Source organism: Prosopis cineraria, unplaced genomic scaffold (genome assembly GCF_029017545.1).
Source record: "Prosopis cineraria cultivar Desert tree isolate PC_DT_omini unplaced genomic scaffold, ASM2901754v1 PC15, whole genome shotgun sequence".
Lineage (NCBI taxonomy): Eukaryota > Viridiplantae > Streptophyta > Magnoliopsida > Fabales > Fabaceae > Prosopis > Prosopis cineraria.
Genome location: NW_026555346.1, coordinates 5,084,128 through 5,101,293, shown reverse-complemented (window position 1 = coordinate 5,101,293; position 17,166 = coordinate 5,084,128). Strand labels below are relative to the sequence as shown.

Sequence of the window (17,166 nt, the reverse complement as noted above, 5' to 3'; positions counted from 1 at the left end):
CGTTGCTTTTAAAAAAGTAAAAGAGAGGGTAAGTGAGATGCAAAGTAATTGCATCCGCATCCTATCCTAATCCCAACTTATTTTTAAAATTCTAAATATAATAATTAGTTGACAAATTTATCCTGATTTTGAGTATAAGATAGCAATCTCCTTTATTTTTTATATACTTTCTTCGAAACTATCCTTGTCTATGCACGGGGTCAACGAGGGTAGTTCTCGATATAAATAATTAAAAGGAAGGATATTTTAGGGAAATCAATACATATTATTACTTGCATGATTAATTGGCATAACTATTTTATTTAAATGTTATTTATATTATTAATACGTTTAAAATTAGAACAATATTTTAATTCCAAGCCATAATGCATGTTATCAATTGTGCTTTTTACAAGAGGATCAGCAGCAATGTCCCCAGCGATGCCATGGGGATCATCGTCAACTTCACTCTTTTCCCGTTGGGGAAGCATTTATTCGAATACGATAAACATCAAACGAAAAAACCGTTGCTGAGATGAGAAAAGTAAAAAATCTTGATGTTGACCTGTTTTTGGGATCGTTGTGGTCCACGCACTTCCAAATCAATAGGCTCATTCTTTCGTCTTTTGTGGGCCTCCTCCTCTTGCAACTTTTTCAACGAGGCCCCCTCCTTTCTGCGTTCACCCGAAAAAAAAAAAAAACCCGGAATATCGTCGCGCCCTGTTGCCCTGCTTGCAACCTTTTTCAATGATGATGTGTTTTCTCCCCCAACCACCCAAACAACATTTATCAACCTATGCTCAATTATCATTTTCATAATTTCATTAATACCCAATTCATTGTTTTAATACCGCCTGCTCCTAGAAAATCAATATTAATCGTCATGGCCTCCATACGCGGGTTCTTGATCCTCACGGACGCGTGAGGCTTCGTATCTAATATAGTACGTACTGGAGTCAAATAGTATCTTGCTACATTGCTTGAGGTCATTGGCTGAATTTGATCCATTAATAATAATAAATATACAAACAATGTGTACTCGCCTGCTCGGTTCACATACAAATCAAATTCCGATATGTGATTGACGTGGAAAAAGGGCCGGGCGGTGTGTTCTTTTTAATTTGGTCAATCAATACACCGCCAATCTGCATTCCATCTACAGGAGTGACATCGGCAACTGGCGACAGATGATTGATGACACGTGGCGCACACAGGTTCGGGCTCGAATCATTAACTGTTGCCTGGCGCAAAATGGAATAGATCCATGATCAAACGCGGTGCTGTTCGCTTCCTTGTCTGGTTTTCATCGCTCCCTCCGATTTTATCCGTAAAATATATATATATATATTTATATTACTCAATTAAAAAAAATCAGTTAATTATATTAATTATATTTGAAAATAAAAAAATTGAATCATAATATTCTTTATTAATTTTTTTAATCAAATATTTATTAATTATTTTTTATGATTATAAATAATAAAATTATGAAAGTAATTTAAAAGGTTTATAATGAATGTTTATTAAAAATATAATTTTGCTCATATAAAAAATAAGTTAAAAATAATGGTTATTATTTTTATACATAAAAATGAAGAGAGTAGTTATTAGTTATAACAGCTTAGCCTTGCCTTTGTCTGGAAACCAGACACGGCTCACCGTTCCCATTTATTGCTGTAAGACGGTAAGGGTAATTTCAAATAGTCATGAAATATAAGGGCAACACAAGTCTGGGCATCCTTTAATGTGTGAACTTTTTTAATATTAAATAAATTACTCTATTCATTTTAAATTATAACACTAGATAAAATTTTATATATTAATAAATTTTATTAAATGTACTCAATAATTTTATCTTTTTAAAAAATAAAATTTTCAAAACACTTATCATTTAATATATTGGTAAGAAAAGTGATGATGAAAATTAATTATAAAAAAATAATAATAATATTAAAATTGATACTTTTAATAAAACTTTAATTTACTTAAAGTGTTTTATATTTAGGATGAAAAATTTATTAAAATTTTTTATAATTTAAAATGAAAAAAGTAATTTATTTACTTTTAGTAAATGTTTAGTAATTTAAGATAATAATATTAAAAAAACCCTGAAACCGCGTGGATTGTCGCCGCTCCCATCTCATCTGTGGTAATCTCGCAGGGATAGCAGATACTCATTCAATTTTTTTTTTTATAAATTATTATTTCTACTAACCTCACTAGTATTAATATAAAAAAATAAAAAATAAAAAAAATAAAAAAATTTAAATATTATTTTATATAATAAATTAATATAATGTTTCTTTTTTATAAATAAAAATTTTATAAAAATATTTATTTGATTGATTAAAAAAGAATAATAAAATTTGTAAAATGTGATTTATAAAGGAAATAGGGGTATACATTGCGATCCGAAAAAAAAAACAAACTAACGCCCAAGGCTCATTTGACTTGACAAACAAAATCAGGCGAGGACCTATTTACTCGCTGTCGCACCTGCACCGCACCCTCAACGACTTCGTAAAAATAAGGAGCTGTCAATGAATCACGCGCTTCTTCTAGCCAATCATGTCGCGCCACGTCCTCCTTCATCAATGCCTTCTCGCAGATCGCTGTTTGCTTGTTCAATCTACACCGTGGGAAACCTTACCTCCACGTCTAGCACTCGTTAACGCTGTGCCGTTAATAAATGCTCGCCACCACGAGGGTCGCCTCTCGCATTCGTTTCTTTCTCTTCCCCTCTCCTTCCTTCATTCCATCTTCGCCATGTCTACCGCCGAGATGGAAATGGACCAGTTGACCTCCGGTGCTAGCAACCGCATCATTCCAACTCTCAAAGCCCTCAGGGCGTCTTTGATTTTCGTCTACACTTTCTTCCTCTCCTTCTTGTGGTTCCTCCTTCCTCGTCCTCGTCGCTTTTTTTTTCCCTCCCTTGCACGGCACTCCGCCTTCCTCGCCTCGGAAGCATCGCAAGCGGAGGTCCCTGTGGTTGATCCGAGAGGAGGAGGACTCCCTCAGGAGAAGGGGCTTTGCCGAAGATGTGCGCATGGCCCGCGATGATGCTACTTGCCGATGGGCCACTTCTCTCTTCTTTGGTCTTCGCAGTAACGCTCTGTTTTGCCGCTCCTGGTTTCCTGTTTCCGATGATATTAAGTAAGGTCTTCTAATGTTTTGTCCTCCTCATCATATTTTTGTTTTGGCTTTCTAGTCTTTAAGTCCTTGCCCCCGGTTTCTGAATGTTGGGTTCACTTTCAAGAGAAGGAAGGGTTAAAAGAGTGAAATTTGCGATCGCAAATTTCCTATCTTAGAACTGTTCTGTTCTATGAACTTGTTCATGCTTTTTTTCCCCTTTTCGTGGGTCTGTTGTCCCTGTTGGAGTTCTACGTGTAACGTATAGAAAACTAGAAAGTTATTTTTCCTTTTTTCCCCCTTTATAAAAAGAAAGTTATTTTTTCCTGGCCTGAACGGATTGAAAATTGGTGATGTTGTTTTCCAGTTTCACGTTGGAAATATGTAGAATTGAAAAAAACTTAGCTGGTGGAGGAGCTAAGCTGTGTAATGAGCTTAAGAGAAGTTATTTGGTCCCATTTTGGATGTGGCATCATTCCAGCCCCAAAAACTACGAAGCTGGAATGAGCTAAATTGGACATGGGTTTGAGTTGGCCTCTTTCTGAACTGTTCATTATGCATAGGAGTGAAAGTGATTGAAACGATCCCCTCTTTTAGAAAAATGCTAATTCGGCTTTTCCAATTCTCAGATTATGTGGCTCTCTAATCTCTGTGTTGATTGCGTTTTTGTTCTCTGATCTCCATTCTGGGATTGTCCTATTGAACAACTAACATGTAACAGTGAGGTTCAAACTTAAGCTTCATGGAATGTAATTGTCGTCTTGTTAAGATAAAGTAGTTGTCATGTCAATGGTGTCAAGATGTTACTTTTCCCTTTCTCGATTAGTTCAAGAGGCACTTTCAGAGGACGATATTAAAGGTTCTGGTTTCTTGAATTTATTTCCCTTCGTTTTCATATCCTACGTTTTTTCTGATTGTCATGTACAGCTGTCCGTCCCCTTCGCTGCCATTTGTTCTGCTGCCCTGTTTCACATTTCTCAGGGTTTTTTTTCCTCTTTTGTTTTTTCAGGGGAATTCTCATAATCATTCATGGGCTTAATGAACACAGGTAAGCTTAATTTGATCAGCTTACAGAAACTTGATTCTGTTAAGAGTTTAGTGATTAGTTCTGCTTAAGAGATGACGCAGCTTTTATTTTTCCATAGTTCATGAGAATTTTCAGTTCAGTATTAATACAATTAAATCCTCCCTGTTTTTGTTGCCCTCTCAAAAAAAATTTGATTGCCCTTGTTTGTTTTTAAGAGCATATAAAAGTTATGCCTTTTCCCTGACTCAGTGTTCATTTGTCAGTGGAAGATATGCTCATTTTGCAAGGCAATTAACTTCGTGCAACTTTGGTGTCTATGCGATGGACTGGATAGGTGACTACTATCTTTAAGAATTGTTTCTAATTCTATCAATGTGTTCTTCACTGCTAAATAATACTTCCCTGTTCTGCAATAGATATCTATCTTGTTGAAATAAGATTTAACCACTTGTTGTTAGATAATGTAGTAAAAGGAATGGATATACCCTCTTCTTTGCAATGCTTATTTTTCCTCCTAGTTATGAGAAAGGATTTTGTTTATGTAATTTAAACATATAGTTTTTTTCTGCACTTTTCTGCCATTCTCTTGTCTGAAGGTTTATATTTATGGTTTCTTTTTACAGGTCATGGAGGGAGTGATGGATTGCATGGTTATGTTCCATCACTTGATCATGTTGCTGCAGACATAGTATGTTTGACTGCATTTCTTTTTGTTTTTATGGCTAAAACTTTAACAAGTGGTTTTCACATCAATGTTTGGAAAGATGGACAGAAGCACAACATTTGGTCATAATGCAGTGTGAGATTACAACATTAGATAACTTAACAATAGAATGCAATTTTCATCAATCCAACCATTGAAACATGAAGCAACTATCATGTAGATCATGTAAGCCAAATGGTAAAAGTTAGCCGAGATTAATTATGTAATTAATTATTGAATAGTCGACTTCTCATACTTGAAAAAGTTCTGTCCTTAATCAATCTTATATTGATGGAGTACAATGCAATTCCAAATTGCTGTGAAACCTTATGGGCGTGATATTTATAAAATTCATCATACAAAGAGCTATTTAATTGCATAAGATTGAGTTTAATTCTCATTGGTGTAAATGGGTCTTATCACTATCTCTTGTTTCTCTTTTAATTTGAGCATGCCTGGACATGGATAAAGTTCTTCATGCAGGTTCAACTTTGTTATTTCGTGTCACTTGGCCATTTAAAAACTTTACTATAACCAAGAAGCAGAAATAATTTTGTTGTTCCTCACATTTTCCGCTTGGCCTCCTTTAAAATTTTGGGGTATAGTATAATTTTCAAATGTTGCCTGATCATTTAACATTGACAAGCGATAATTTAAACAGGGGGCATTCTTGGAAAAGATAAAGTTGGACAATCCTGGGGTTCCATGCTTTCTCTTTGGTCACTCCACGGGAGGAGCTGTGGTTTTGAAGGTAAAGAACTGTTTTTCTTCTGTATAACTCCCATGAGTTGATTTCTTTTTCATTTCTTCTATATATATATATATATAGTTTGAAAGGTCATGTACTTTTTGTGTAGGCGGCTTTCTACCCGCATGTTGAAGAGATGGTGGAAGGAATTGTATTGACTTCACCAGCTTTGCGTGTTAAGCCTGCTCATCCTATTGTTAGGGTAAGCTTTGCATTCATAGGCTGTGATTAGTTGCCTTCGTTTTTGGAGACCTAGGAAATCATCTGTTATTGCTAAATTAATTAAATCATCATATGTATGAGATCCAGTTTAGAAAGGGTTTGATTCTATTAGATCAAAAATGAGTAGTTGTAGGTTTTGTTTTACCTTGACATCATACCAGGTAACTTCTTGGGGTAGTAAACGTCAAAATTTTCAGAGGCTTGGAGAACGGTGTCAAAAATAGGCGTGATGAATTGGTACTTCCAATTTGTTACTGGACCAGAATGGACAGGCGGTCGTTGGTGTTGTTTTATTTGGGGATTGCAGCAGTTACTTTTTTAGGGTACCGAGCGTGGGTATAGACGTATAAAGATGGATGTCCAAAATGGCATGGATGCATGATGATTGAGGAATCCTCTCTTGGCACTTCATTCTCTTGGTTTGATAATCAATATGCTTGTGTAGATAGAAATCCCCCCAACATGCTCTCCGTGTGTGAAAGTTTCCTTTTCAAACTCTTGGCCAGAATGATGTTATACTTGGATCTTATTTCGTTAGTCTTCTGTGTGCCCTGAAATTTTTATTTTTAGTGTGTCCTCTGTTGAACATGCTACACGGGGAAGAGAAAGGAAAAAATCCTGAAGATTATTGCATTAAAATGTGTTATGGGGTATTATTTAATGTGTTTTTGCTTTTGATAATCACTTGTTTGCCGGATGCATGCAGGCTGTTGCCCCAGTTTTTTCCCTGGTTGCTCCAAAATTGCAATTTAAAGGAGCAAACAAAAGGGGTATTCCAGTTTCCAGGGATCCAGCAGCATTGCTGGTCAAGTACTCTGATCCTCTCGTCTACACAGGACCCATAAGGGTCCGAACAGGGTATGAAATACTGCGGATCTCTTCCTACTTAATGCAGAACCTAAAATCTGTGACAGTACCATTCTTTGTTCTCCACGGAACTGCTGATAAGGTGACTGATCCACTTGCCTCACGGGATCTGTACAACGAGGCAGCTTCACGGATCAAAGAAATGAAGCTTTATGATGGCTTATTGCACGACCTTCTGTTTGAACCTGAGCGTGAAGAGGTAGCACAGGCACAGGACATCATTAATTGGATGGAAGAGAGACTAAATATATCTTGAAAATGTCAATACTAGGGAATAACCGGAAGGTAAACCACCACTGAACAGGCCCCTCGGGATAATGGTTTGGGGGAGTCTGATAGGTCATTCATTTCATGTTGGATGTTATATATACGTGTGTGATTTTGTTTTGTCGGGAAAGTTGTATTTAGTGATGTTACAAGTCATGTTGTTCGTCCCTCGTTTGCCTTTCGTGTATGGATGGGGTTCTATTTCGTCGTATCGTTCATGAAAGTCGCGGGAGCTGTTCTCTTGCGCGTTCACGCATTGGTCGTTGAAGCAAACAAGGGAACAATTCAATCAGAACATCACGGGGGAAAAGAAACCACGTCTACAAATGATAAATAAATAAATAGTGACTTCTTGCTATTTTATACAAGTATTTGTTTTTATTGGATTGGATTGACGATAATGCTAACGGACTTGCTTGTCTCGTAATGAAAATAGAAATTAACTTGCAATAAGCTGTATGCCCACATAGAAAACATAAATGGTGTGAGTACTCGTATCTTTGTGTTACTACATTAATTACCGGAAAAATCAAACGGAGGGACATAAAAGTTTGCTGGAAACATATTCATCGTGGCCCTGTTAACTAGATTACTAGAATTGACCTCTCTTACTGTGACAACCTTCTGTTACCATTAGCTGCTTATCCATGACGCAAGATTGGCAGTTTCGCATAGGAGATCACGAATTTGACATATGTGGAATGTGGATGAGCCGAGATTTATGCTTTCTGGGTTTTAACAAGATTGTCCGGAGTTTTCTAACTTGGTAACGGATAGTGATAATTGACGAGAACAATAATTGCAACAAAAAGGAAGCCAATAGTCCTGAGAAAATAATAAAACTACAAGTAAAAAACAATAATTAAGATATCAGCGCAAGCCGATAAACACTTTATAACTGAGCGGCCGTCAAGTCGGACTGATTACGAGTTAGCAGGGCATGCTTGCTGCATCTTGTTGGCCATGTGGTGAAGAGAAGAATCAATATAAGAGATCAAATCTTGAAATGCCCACCCTTCCACCGGATCGCTTACAAACGACCATTCGATCTTGCATCCCTGCAAGCCACCGTCAGCCTCCATGGGCAACACCTTGATTGTGGACACATAGGACTTGAATCCGATGTTGTTATCGATAATCTGGTAGGTCAAACAACGTTGGATGGGATCCAAGGCGAGTAGTTTCTCTTTGGCCCACTTGACGGTGGGCTCAGCTTCGCCCTGGCCTTGAACGGTGGAAGCACAGTATCGGACGAGACCAGGCTGACCAGGAGAGCCGTCAGCTTGGTAGCAAGTGTCAATGGGCATCAATTTGTGAAGGTTGCAGAAATCCTCAAGGAGATGCCAAGCTTGCTCTGTATCTGTATTTGGGATCTCAACGCAGGCTTTCCCTTCCCATTTAGAATTGGGTTCCTCTGCCATTTCCACGAGTCAGGAAAGCAACAGTTAACGGGAAAGAGAGAGAGAGAGAGAAGGGGTGTTGTGTGTGTGGGGGGGGGGGGGTGTGCCTGGGTGGTGTTGGGGCTTCTGTGTGATGACTGATGGGCACGCGATTAGTTGGCTGCGTCAGATCCGCCTTCGGTGGTCCTGCCCCCCATTTCAATCCAAATTAATCTCAGCCCATCTGAATTAATTTTTAAATATTTTTAATATTATATTTATTAAAATAAAAAATATAAAAAAATTTAATATTAAATCTGAATTATTTTGAATTCATTTAGATGTTTAATTTGTAAAATTTATAAATTTTTAATAGTTTCTCAATTCTAAATTATAAGATATTTTTGATAAATTAAAGTATCATTAAATGAGCTGATTTTAATATTATTTTTTTCTTTTTAATTAATTTTCATCCATTTTATTTTTAATATATTAAATGATTGATATTTTTAAAAGTTTATATTTTATTTTGAAAAGATAAGGCCATTAAGTGTATTTAATAAGATTTATTTATATGTGAGATTTTATCTAAAAGTATCTTATAATTTAAAATAAAGGAATATTAAATTAAGTCATTTAAATTATATCTAAACCATTCAGAGTTCATCCGAATAATCAAATTGTGAAATTAGAAAAAAATTTAATGTTAAATTGAACTGTTTGATTAAATATGTATTGATAATTAACATATTTTTTAAATTTTTTAAATTTTAAATTAATAAATATAATATCAAAAATATTTAAATGAACAGTAAAAATTAATTTGAGTCAGGATTGCTCTAAATCCTAGTGAGTTGTGCACTGAATGCAAATCGAGAATCTTAGCATCGGAGTCCAAATTCAAAATCTTTTGGGAAGAAAGTGGAACCTAGCAAAGATTGCCCAGAAACAAAAAAACGGCTGCATATGGTTTTGATTTTGCCGTTTTGTCCTAATGGGTTTGTTGACTGTATATTCATAAATTCATTCCTATCAAGACTTAAGAGAGATAAGCATGAGCTGGCAGTTTATGTGATAGAATATGTCCCCATGTACATGTAGACGGTAGTATAGGAAAATTCCCAAAAAAAAAATCCTTTAAAAAAATATAAGTGTTAATTATTACACTTTACTCATATTTTATTATAAATGTTTGTATTTTTTTAGTATTGAGTTCTTACATTTTCATTTTTCATTATTTTAGATCCCTAAATGATCAAAATGATCAAACTGTAGATAACTTAAATGAACATAAAACACCGAAATGAAAGTATAAGGGCTCAAAATATTGAAAAAAAAATGTAAGGACCTATGATAAAACACGAACAAAGTGCAAGGGCTAAAAGTTATGTTTTTTCTAATTTCTTTATATTGTATACAGGTTCATAAAAAGATAATCTTATTTGACATCAAATGTTAAATATAAACACGGGATTAACAAGATTTTTTTAATTATTTCAATTCATTTTCCAAACAATCAAAGATTTATAACTGCAGACATAAGTACTGGGCAGCAGAATAATTTAGAAAAGATAATAGTTAAAACACTTCTAACCAAATTATATAAATTAAAAAATGCTTAAAATTAGTTAAAGATTTTATATTTTTCAACAAAAGTATCACAACACTTTAAAATGGTTAAAATCAGTCGATAGTTTTGTTTTCTTTGAAAAAAATTGTAGCATCTCAAATTTATAGTCACGGTATGACTACCCATTGTGTGTTTTTTCACATTTAATTATTTAAAAGATGAACAGAAGGCTTATTCGAAACCTGATGAAAAGTACTTACTGCCCATGACTCGTGAATTATTATAAAGTTATTCATATGATCTAGAGTTTAATTTGAATCCCCAATTCGACGAAAACAATACAATCTCGTTGTAATTGTCAATGGAGCAAATCCAAAGGGGGGGGGAGTCTTCGGAGTGATCAGCGAAACAAGTCATCAGAAATCAATTGGAACGCGGAGAGAAATAAAATAAAATAAAGAACAAGTCATAAATTAAATCAAATACTTTTACTGGCAAGACTACGGGAAGCGCATTAGCAAAGAGTAGCAGTCTTGCTACAGATTTGCAGAAAGAAGGGCTATTTAGCATTGAGTGAATTTGCAGTATGAAAATGATGGTCCATTCTGGCAGCCATCCGTTGAAGACCAAGATCGTATTTGGCGATCAAGTCCTGCAGCACCCAGCCGTCGATAGGATCGAGGGAGAAATGCCACTCTATCAAAGATCCGTGCCGGCCGTCGGCGACCATGGGCGACACCTTCATAGTTGAGCGGTAGGAGTTGAAGCCGATATTGCTGTCCACAATTTCATAGACGAGCGTGCGCTCGTCGTGATCGATGGCAAGAAGCCTCTCCTTCGACCAGCTGACGAGCTGATCGGCGCCATCGGAAGGGATGGAGGAGCCGGAGGCGAATCGAATGCAGCCGGGCTCACCGTTAGAGCCGTGGATGCCGTAGCAGGTGGCCAGAGTGGGGAACCATTTGTGAAGGTTGAAGAAGTCCTTCACCACCTCCCATGTCTGCTCCGCCGACGCATTTCTCAGAGTCGCCGATACCTTTCCTTCCCATTTCCCCTTCGATTCTTTCTCCATCTTTGAAACCGACGGAGGTCTCCCTTCCGAATATTACACGGAAGAGATTTTACAGGACCCTAATTGTTGTACGAGAAGTAATATATATATTACACGGAAGAGATTTTGGCGAATATGTATATATATAAGGCACCCGTATATAAGTTATAAGAAAGGAAACAGAATCGTTTAAATTAAATCAAAAGATAATATCAGCCCCGATCATCAGTTTTTATAACCCCGCCGTTATCCCTAGAAATTAACGGTAGTGCGCAAGCGAGTTTGGCATGCTACCTACTATTGTCTACAGCTTTACATCGTCTCTTTGTAATTGTATTATATGGAATCTTCTAAAATTGAAATTGATAAATTTATATGAAATTTTTCTCTTTTTAATATGTTTATTTATTTTATTATCTTTTATAAAATATAATTCTTTCACTTTTCGTGTTTTAACAAAAAACTTTACATAAATTTACCACTTTCAAATTCAAAGATTTAAATCCGTATTATATATATATAGACTACACTGATGTTCGTATTTACAATAGGGCAATGTCAATTAATTCGAAGTGAGATTGAGATGTGGGAGATGGAGGTGGTGCATGTTTGGGTATTATTTTCCTCCTCAACCTGCTCCCAAGTCCTAGCCCTCTGCGTCCCAGCAAATAAAGACGAATGGTTCTTGTCATCTTCCCGCGAAGTAACACTCAAGATCCAAGAATTCAAACAAAGATCACAACAAACTGACAAGAGGAATCATTCGACCATGTCTTGACTCTCCTCTCTTGACCAAATGAAATAGCAATGATTTTGCAACGTCACGTGTCATGAACATATGGTGAAATCGCTTCCCATGCAGTGTTTTGTTTATATACATATATATGAAGAACGAGGGCAGAACCCAGATTACAAAAACTGAACAGAAAGAAAGCTAGGGGCTGAAGTCCAAACAATCTTTTAGCACAAGATCCCTCCAAAAAAGAGAGAAGCGTTTGAAATTCCTTCTTTAGCCAGAGAATTTGTTAAAAAATTTACCCTATGACCAATCATTATATACATATTATTATTTAATAATTTTTTTTATTATCATATCAATTACATGATTACTATGATAACTATATCCTTAGACAAATTATAGTGATTATCCTAAATGTTCCTGGTCAGTCATCTATAAGAAATCACCTATGAAATAAAATTAATATGACTTTAATTGATTATAGAGATACAAATCAAAGTAATGGACACTTGAAATAGTATAAGGTGTTTGACCGACCTATTATGAGCAAGCTGCATGGGTACAAATCTTAAATTTATTTCATATGTAACTACATCACTAAGCCCTTTGTCCTAAGATCATCATGGATTCCTATATGATGGCCACTGAACTTTGACCTAGTTAAGCATCACCTTTGACCGAGTGATTATAAAGGTTATGATTGAATTTAGTGATATTCATGCAGAGAAATATGAGTGGTCAAGTTAAAATTTTTCCCTCATATTAATTGAGAAATATTACCGGGCCTCTCAATGAATAATACTAAGAAAATATATGACCATATTATAATGAAAAGGGTTTTTTTATTGTTGTATCAGTCCACTCAAAATTGAAAAAGTAATAGTTAGGTAAATGAGAATGACAATGTCATGTCTTATACTTGACTAAAATATCGCGTAACAAAAAGGATGTGGTATAGTTACATGATAGGTTATATCAGATTATCGATCCCCATATGAATTGGATGGTTCGGTAGTTGTAATATTTTGCTAGAAGTCATTTGTGACTTGTGACTAATAGCATAATTAACCCACTACTAACTTCATATGGGTCTATAGGGTTGCACACAAGAACAGTTCAACTCAAACTATAATGTCCAACTTTAATGAACCTGGAATATTCGGATTTAATGAATATAATATAGGGTGAATAAAATTTATAAATATATATATATATATATATATATTTGAATATTTATTAAAAAAATACTTATATAAAATATAAAATTCAAAATATAATTATATATATATTTTTAAAATACATATATATTCATGTGTGTGTGTGTCTGATATATATATGTATATGATATATAAAATTAAAATAAATATATATATAATATATTTGAAATATACATGTCTATATATATTTTTGCGTATATATATATATAATATGTATATGTGATATGTTATATTATATTGTGTTAGTTTTAAATTTAATTTTATATAATAGATTAAATTTAATAATTAACATGATATGAAAAAATATCATATCAATTTTATAGTTTAAAGTATAAGATAAATTTAATTTAGATACGATATTATAGATGTTATTTATAAAATAAATTTAATCTAAATCTCAATTGGCTCTTTAAGAGGAAGGCAAAAACTCTAATCTATATATAATAGATATAAGAGGACATGTATAAGATAGAGAGTTAGAAAAGTTTCGAAAACCAAATAATTTGAGAGCTATTAAACACCTCAGAGAAAGAAAACCAACGTTCAAAGAAGAATGAATGTTGAGTGCATTAGCACGTTGTTTGAGTAGCTGTTCATGTGGATATTGATAGGGGGAGCAAATCTATGTTATCAGTTCTTAAGATTTAGACTCTGAAGAGAACGCACGTGAATCACAAAAAGAAAAAGATAACTGTAACATCCCAATTTAAATTTTAATAGTTAATTTGGGTTAATAAAATTTAAAAAATTTTAGAGGTAAGAAAATTAGTAAGAGATGATTTTAAATCTAACTTAGGATATAATTATAAATTAAAATTAAAAAAATTTAAAAAAATAATAAAAAAAAATAAAAAATATTATTAAATTATTATTATTAAAAAAAAGAGAAAAGGTAAAAAAAACAAACAACAAAACAAGAAAACAAGAAAACTTTCTTCGGCTGTGCGCGTGTAATCATTATTTATATAATAATAATAATTAATAAAAGAAAGAAGAGAGAGGAAAGAGGAAAATAATTAAAAAAATTATGGGACCCACATTCATTTTAAAAAACCACCGTTCTCTTCTCATTTTTCCTTCATTTCTCTTTCTTTCGTGTGCGATCAGAGAGAGCGTCTGAGCCAAGTTCACCGGTGCTGGGTTTTAAGGTAAGAGTTTTTAATAGGATATTTAGGGTGTGATTTTAAGCTTTTCAAGACTAAGTAAGTATTCTAAAAATTTTTCTTAGTCATCCTTCTTCTTTGATTTCTGAGTTTGTAGTGGTAGAAAATTTAAGATCTGGAAGAGGGATAAATTTATGTTGAATAAATATGGTTTTTGAGGTTGTCAGTAGTATAATAAATGTTCTAGAGTATAAATTTATTGATGATCTTTGAATTGTGGCTTATGGATCAAATTCTAAACTAGATCTGAAAATATATATTGATATTATTGAGGTTTAGATGATTATTTGGGATGAGAAATGAATTATTATGGCTATAGGATTATGATTTTAAGCTAGAGACTCAATTTTTAATTTTTGGGTATTTTAGGTACGAATTTATGAAATAAAAAGAAAATTTTGACAATAGAAATTAGTTTAGAAGTTAATTTTTGATTATTAATTGATAATTAAAAGAGGAGTTAAAAAAATTTTACTTAATGTTTCTTTGATTAAGATTAGGAATTATGTTATTTTTAATTCTATTATTAGAATTATTTTATTTGTTTCAAAAATTGAAAACTATATTTATAAATAATATGTTATTTGTAGATTGTATTACTGGTGAAGATTGTGGTGAGAGAGAAATTTTAATTTATTGAAAAAGTCATAAGGTAACCATGCTTTTAATTTATGATTAGTGTTACTTGCTATTAGGTGTTGTTGTATTTATTTATGTGCCACGTGGTACGCCCCTATTGGAGTTCAATAGGTGGTTTGTAAGGGTTCGGGCTAATCTACCTTTGGCCGGGTAATTTAGCACCGAGTGAGGGCTACGGCTCAAGGTTAATGGAAGGATATAAGGATGGTTGTTTGTGTATATTGTAATATTTCTTATATTTGTTAGAATTATATTATTTTTAATTCTCACCTAGTAAGCACACACTTAACTGTTTGTATACACTATCATAAATTAGCTTTGATTACTGGGACTTTTAAGTCTCATTATGTGGTTAACAATTTTCAGGAGAAGAGCCACGAGTGACACGTGGAGGAGTCCCAGAAGCTTAGTGATATAGATCCACTGTCTCTTTTGGGTATTTAATTTATGATTTATAATGTGTTATATTGTCAATATTAGGGCTTTTTGTTTATTATCAATTATATGAATATATAAATGTAATCATGCCTTTCAAACTATTTCTATTTTTGGTACAATTTGAATGACTGTAATTTTAATATTTGGTTTACTTTGGATTGGTTAAAATGACATGATTATAAGGCCAAATAACTGGCTTATGTTAAAAATTTATTAAATTGCTTATTTTACTTGTTGGGAGTATAAGGATGGACAAATGTGATTTAGTTTACTTGTTGGGAGTATAAGGATGGACAAATGTGATTTAGCCTAATGGCATGTGGGAGGTAAAAATTTATCTGAAATATTATAGTGTGTGAGTTGAAGCCAATTATAAAATATTTTATATTGAAATTATTGATATAAAAATGTGTTGGATGGCTGTAACCCAACTATGGTTAAGTTAAATTATTTAAAAAAAATTTTTTTGGTGTGTTACAATAACTCTTAATTTCACCTTGACTTAAATAATTTCGTTCGGTCCATGTCAGGATAAGGAATTTCAAATTTTAATATTATGCTGCATCTCCCTATTTAACAGAATCAACAACCAAATTTTGTTCCCTTACACTGCTAGCCCTTAAATTATTCATTGTCACCTTGAACTTATCAAGTCCTTTAAACACGGCATGGCCCTGCCTCAAATGCCTACCTATCTTGGATGACTTTCTTGGTGAGGCATTTATTGTAACACTCTAAATTTTCAAATTGATTTTTCACAAATTATTAGTTCAATAAATCATTTTTACATCATCAAACCTTTATCATAATAGAAAAATTTCTACCATGATAATAAATAATTAAACTTCTTTTGAAAACTCTACTATACTAAAAAAGAGTTTATCATATAAATAAAATATCTATCATAGTAGAAAGAATTTAACATAGTGAATAAACTCTGACATGATAATTGAAAATACATTTATAATAAAATTTTACCTAATAAAAAACAATATAAAATAATTCATATCTAAGGAAATGATAATTTTTAAATCAACATTTAGTGTAAAAGCACATCTTAAGATGGCAGAATCCCAAACAATTTCTAAATACAAATTTTTAATGTTGTTACGTGAACTAATCGTACATCTAAGACAAGATACCACAACTCTTATTTAACTACTAAGTATTAACACTTCCTAAAGAATATTGGTTCAACAATACCTAAAACAGATTTGCATAACATTCACCATAATCCAACACTTATCATTCACGGAATACAATTTTAGGATGTACACTTGTTCATATTATGAATACCTTTTTAATCAATACTCAATATTTCTAAGTAAATTTAGTTATGTTATTAATATCCCAAAAAGCAATTAGAACTATCAAGGATAGATAGGATCCTCATGGCATAATATTCAAATCAAGTCACGAATTAAGAGGGACAGACATGATCCTCTTTGTCATATAAATACAGTTAATAAAAAAATTAGAGTCTATATGCTCCACAAAATAAAATATGTCATAAGTTGGCACTAGATACATTGCATAATCCAAAATAAGAGGCAACATAAAAGATGGTGTTCTATATACCAAAGTTACACCTCTGGTGCTTTCTCGACCGAACTCGCTCCTGTAAAAATATTAACCACAGGGAATGAGACTTAAAAATTCCAATAATCAAAAATTGATATACAATGATGCATAATGATATAACTAATTATACGATTGCTAAGTTGGCACATAAAAATATTTAACTGAATAATATTTCAAACAAACCAAACAAGTATTTAATTACATGATTACACTTTATATCCTCCTTTTGCCATGCTCAGACGCCAAATCACCTGGCCAAAGGTGAGTTGGACCAAGCTATATAATTGGGTCTAATGAGGGCTTACCACATAATAATAATTAATTAGATAGAAATTTTTAATAATATCATATATTAAAATACCCCGACAAGTCATGCATCATTTAAATATCCAGACAAAAATATAACTGAATAATAATATCATCTCATCATGATAAACAAAAACAAAT

At 33.2% G+C, this 17,166-nt stretch overlaps 3 protein-coding genes across 3 annotated transcripts; 1 reads left to right on the top strand and 2 right to left on the bottom strand.

Annotated features, from left to right (window-relative positions):
* Positions 1-2,563: 2,563 nt before the first annotated feature.
* LOC129294406 (uncharacterized) lies at positions 2,564-7,310 on the top strand. Its single transcript, XM_054932752.1, is given in 8 exon segments — positions 2,564-2,906; positions 2,908-3,132; positions 4,118-4,156; positions 4,399-4,469; positions 4,759-4,823; positions 5,500-5,589; positions 5,696-5,788; positions 6,515-7,310. Coding segments are annotated over 8 exon segments (1,161 nt in total). The 5' UTR covers positions 2,564-2,745; the 3' UTR covers positions 6,932-7,310.
* Positions 7,311-7,696: 386 nt separating this feature from the next.
* Positions 7,697-8,430, bottom strand: LOC129294407 (lachrymatory-factor synthase). The gene has a single exon (XM_054932753.1). It carries the CDS (start codon positions 8,361-8,363, stop codon positions 7,866-7,868), a length of 498 nt encoding a protein of 165 aa, XP_054788728.1. The 5' UTR covers positions 8,364-8,430; the 3' UTR covers positions 7,697-7,865.
* Positions 8,431-10,288: 1,858 nt separating this feature from the next.
* Positions 10,289-11,014, bottom strand: LOC129294091 (lachrymatory-factor synthase). Its single transcript, XM_054932216.1, has one exon. It carries the CDS (start codon positions 10,961-10,963, stop codon positions 10,451-10,453), a length of 513 nt encoding a protein of 170 aa, XP_054788191.1. The 5' UTR covers positions 10,964-11,014; the 3' UTR covers positions 10,289-10,450.
* Between the last annotated feature and the right edge of the window lie 6,152 nt (positions 11,015-17,166).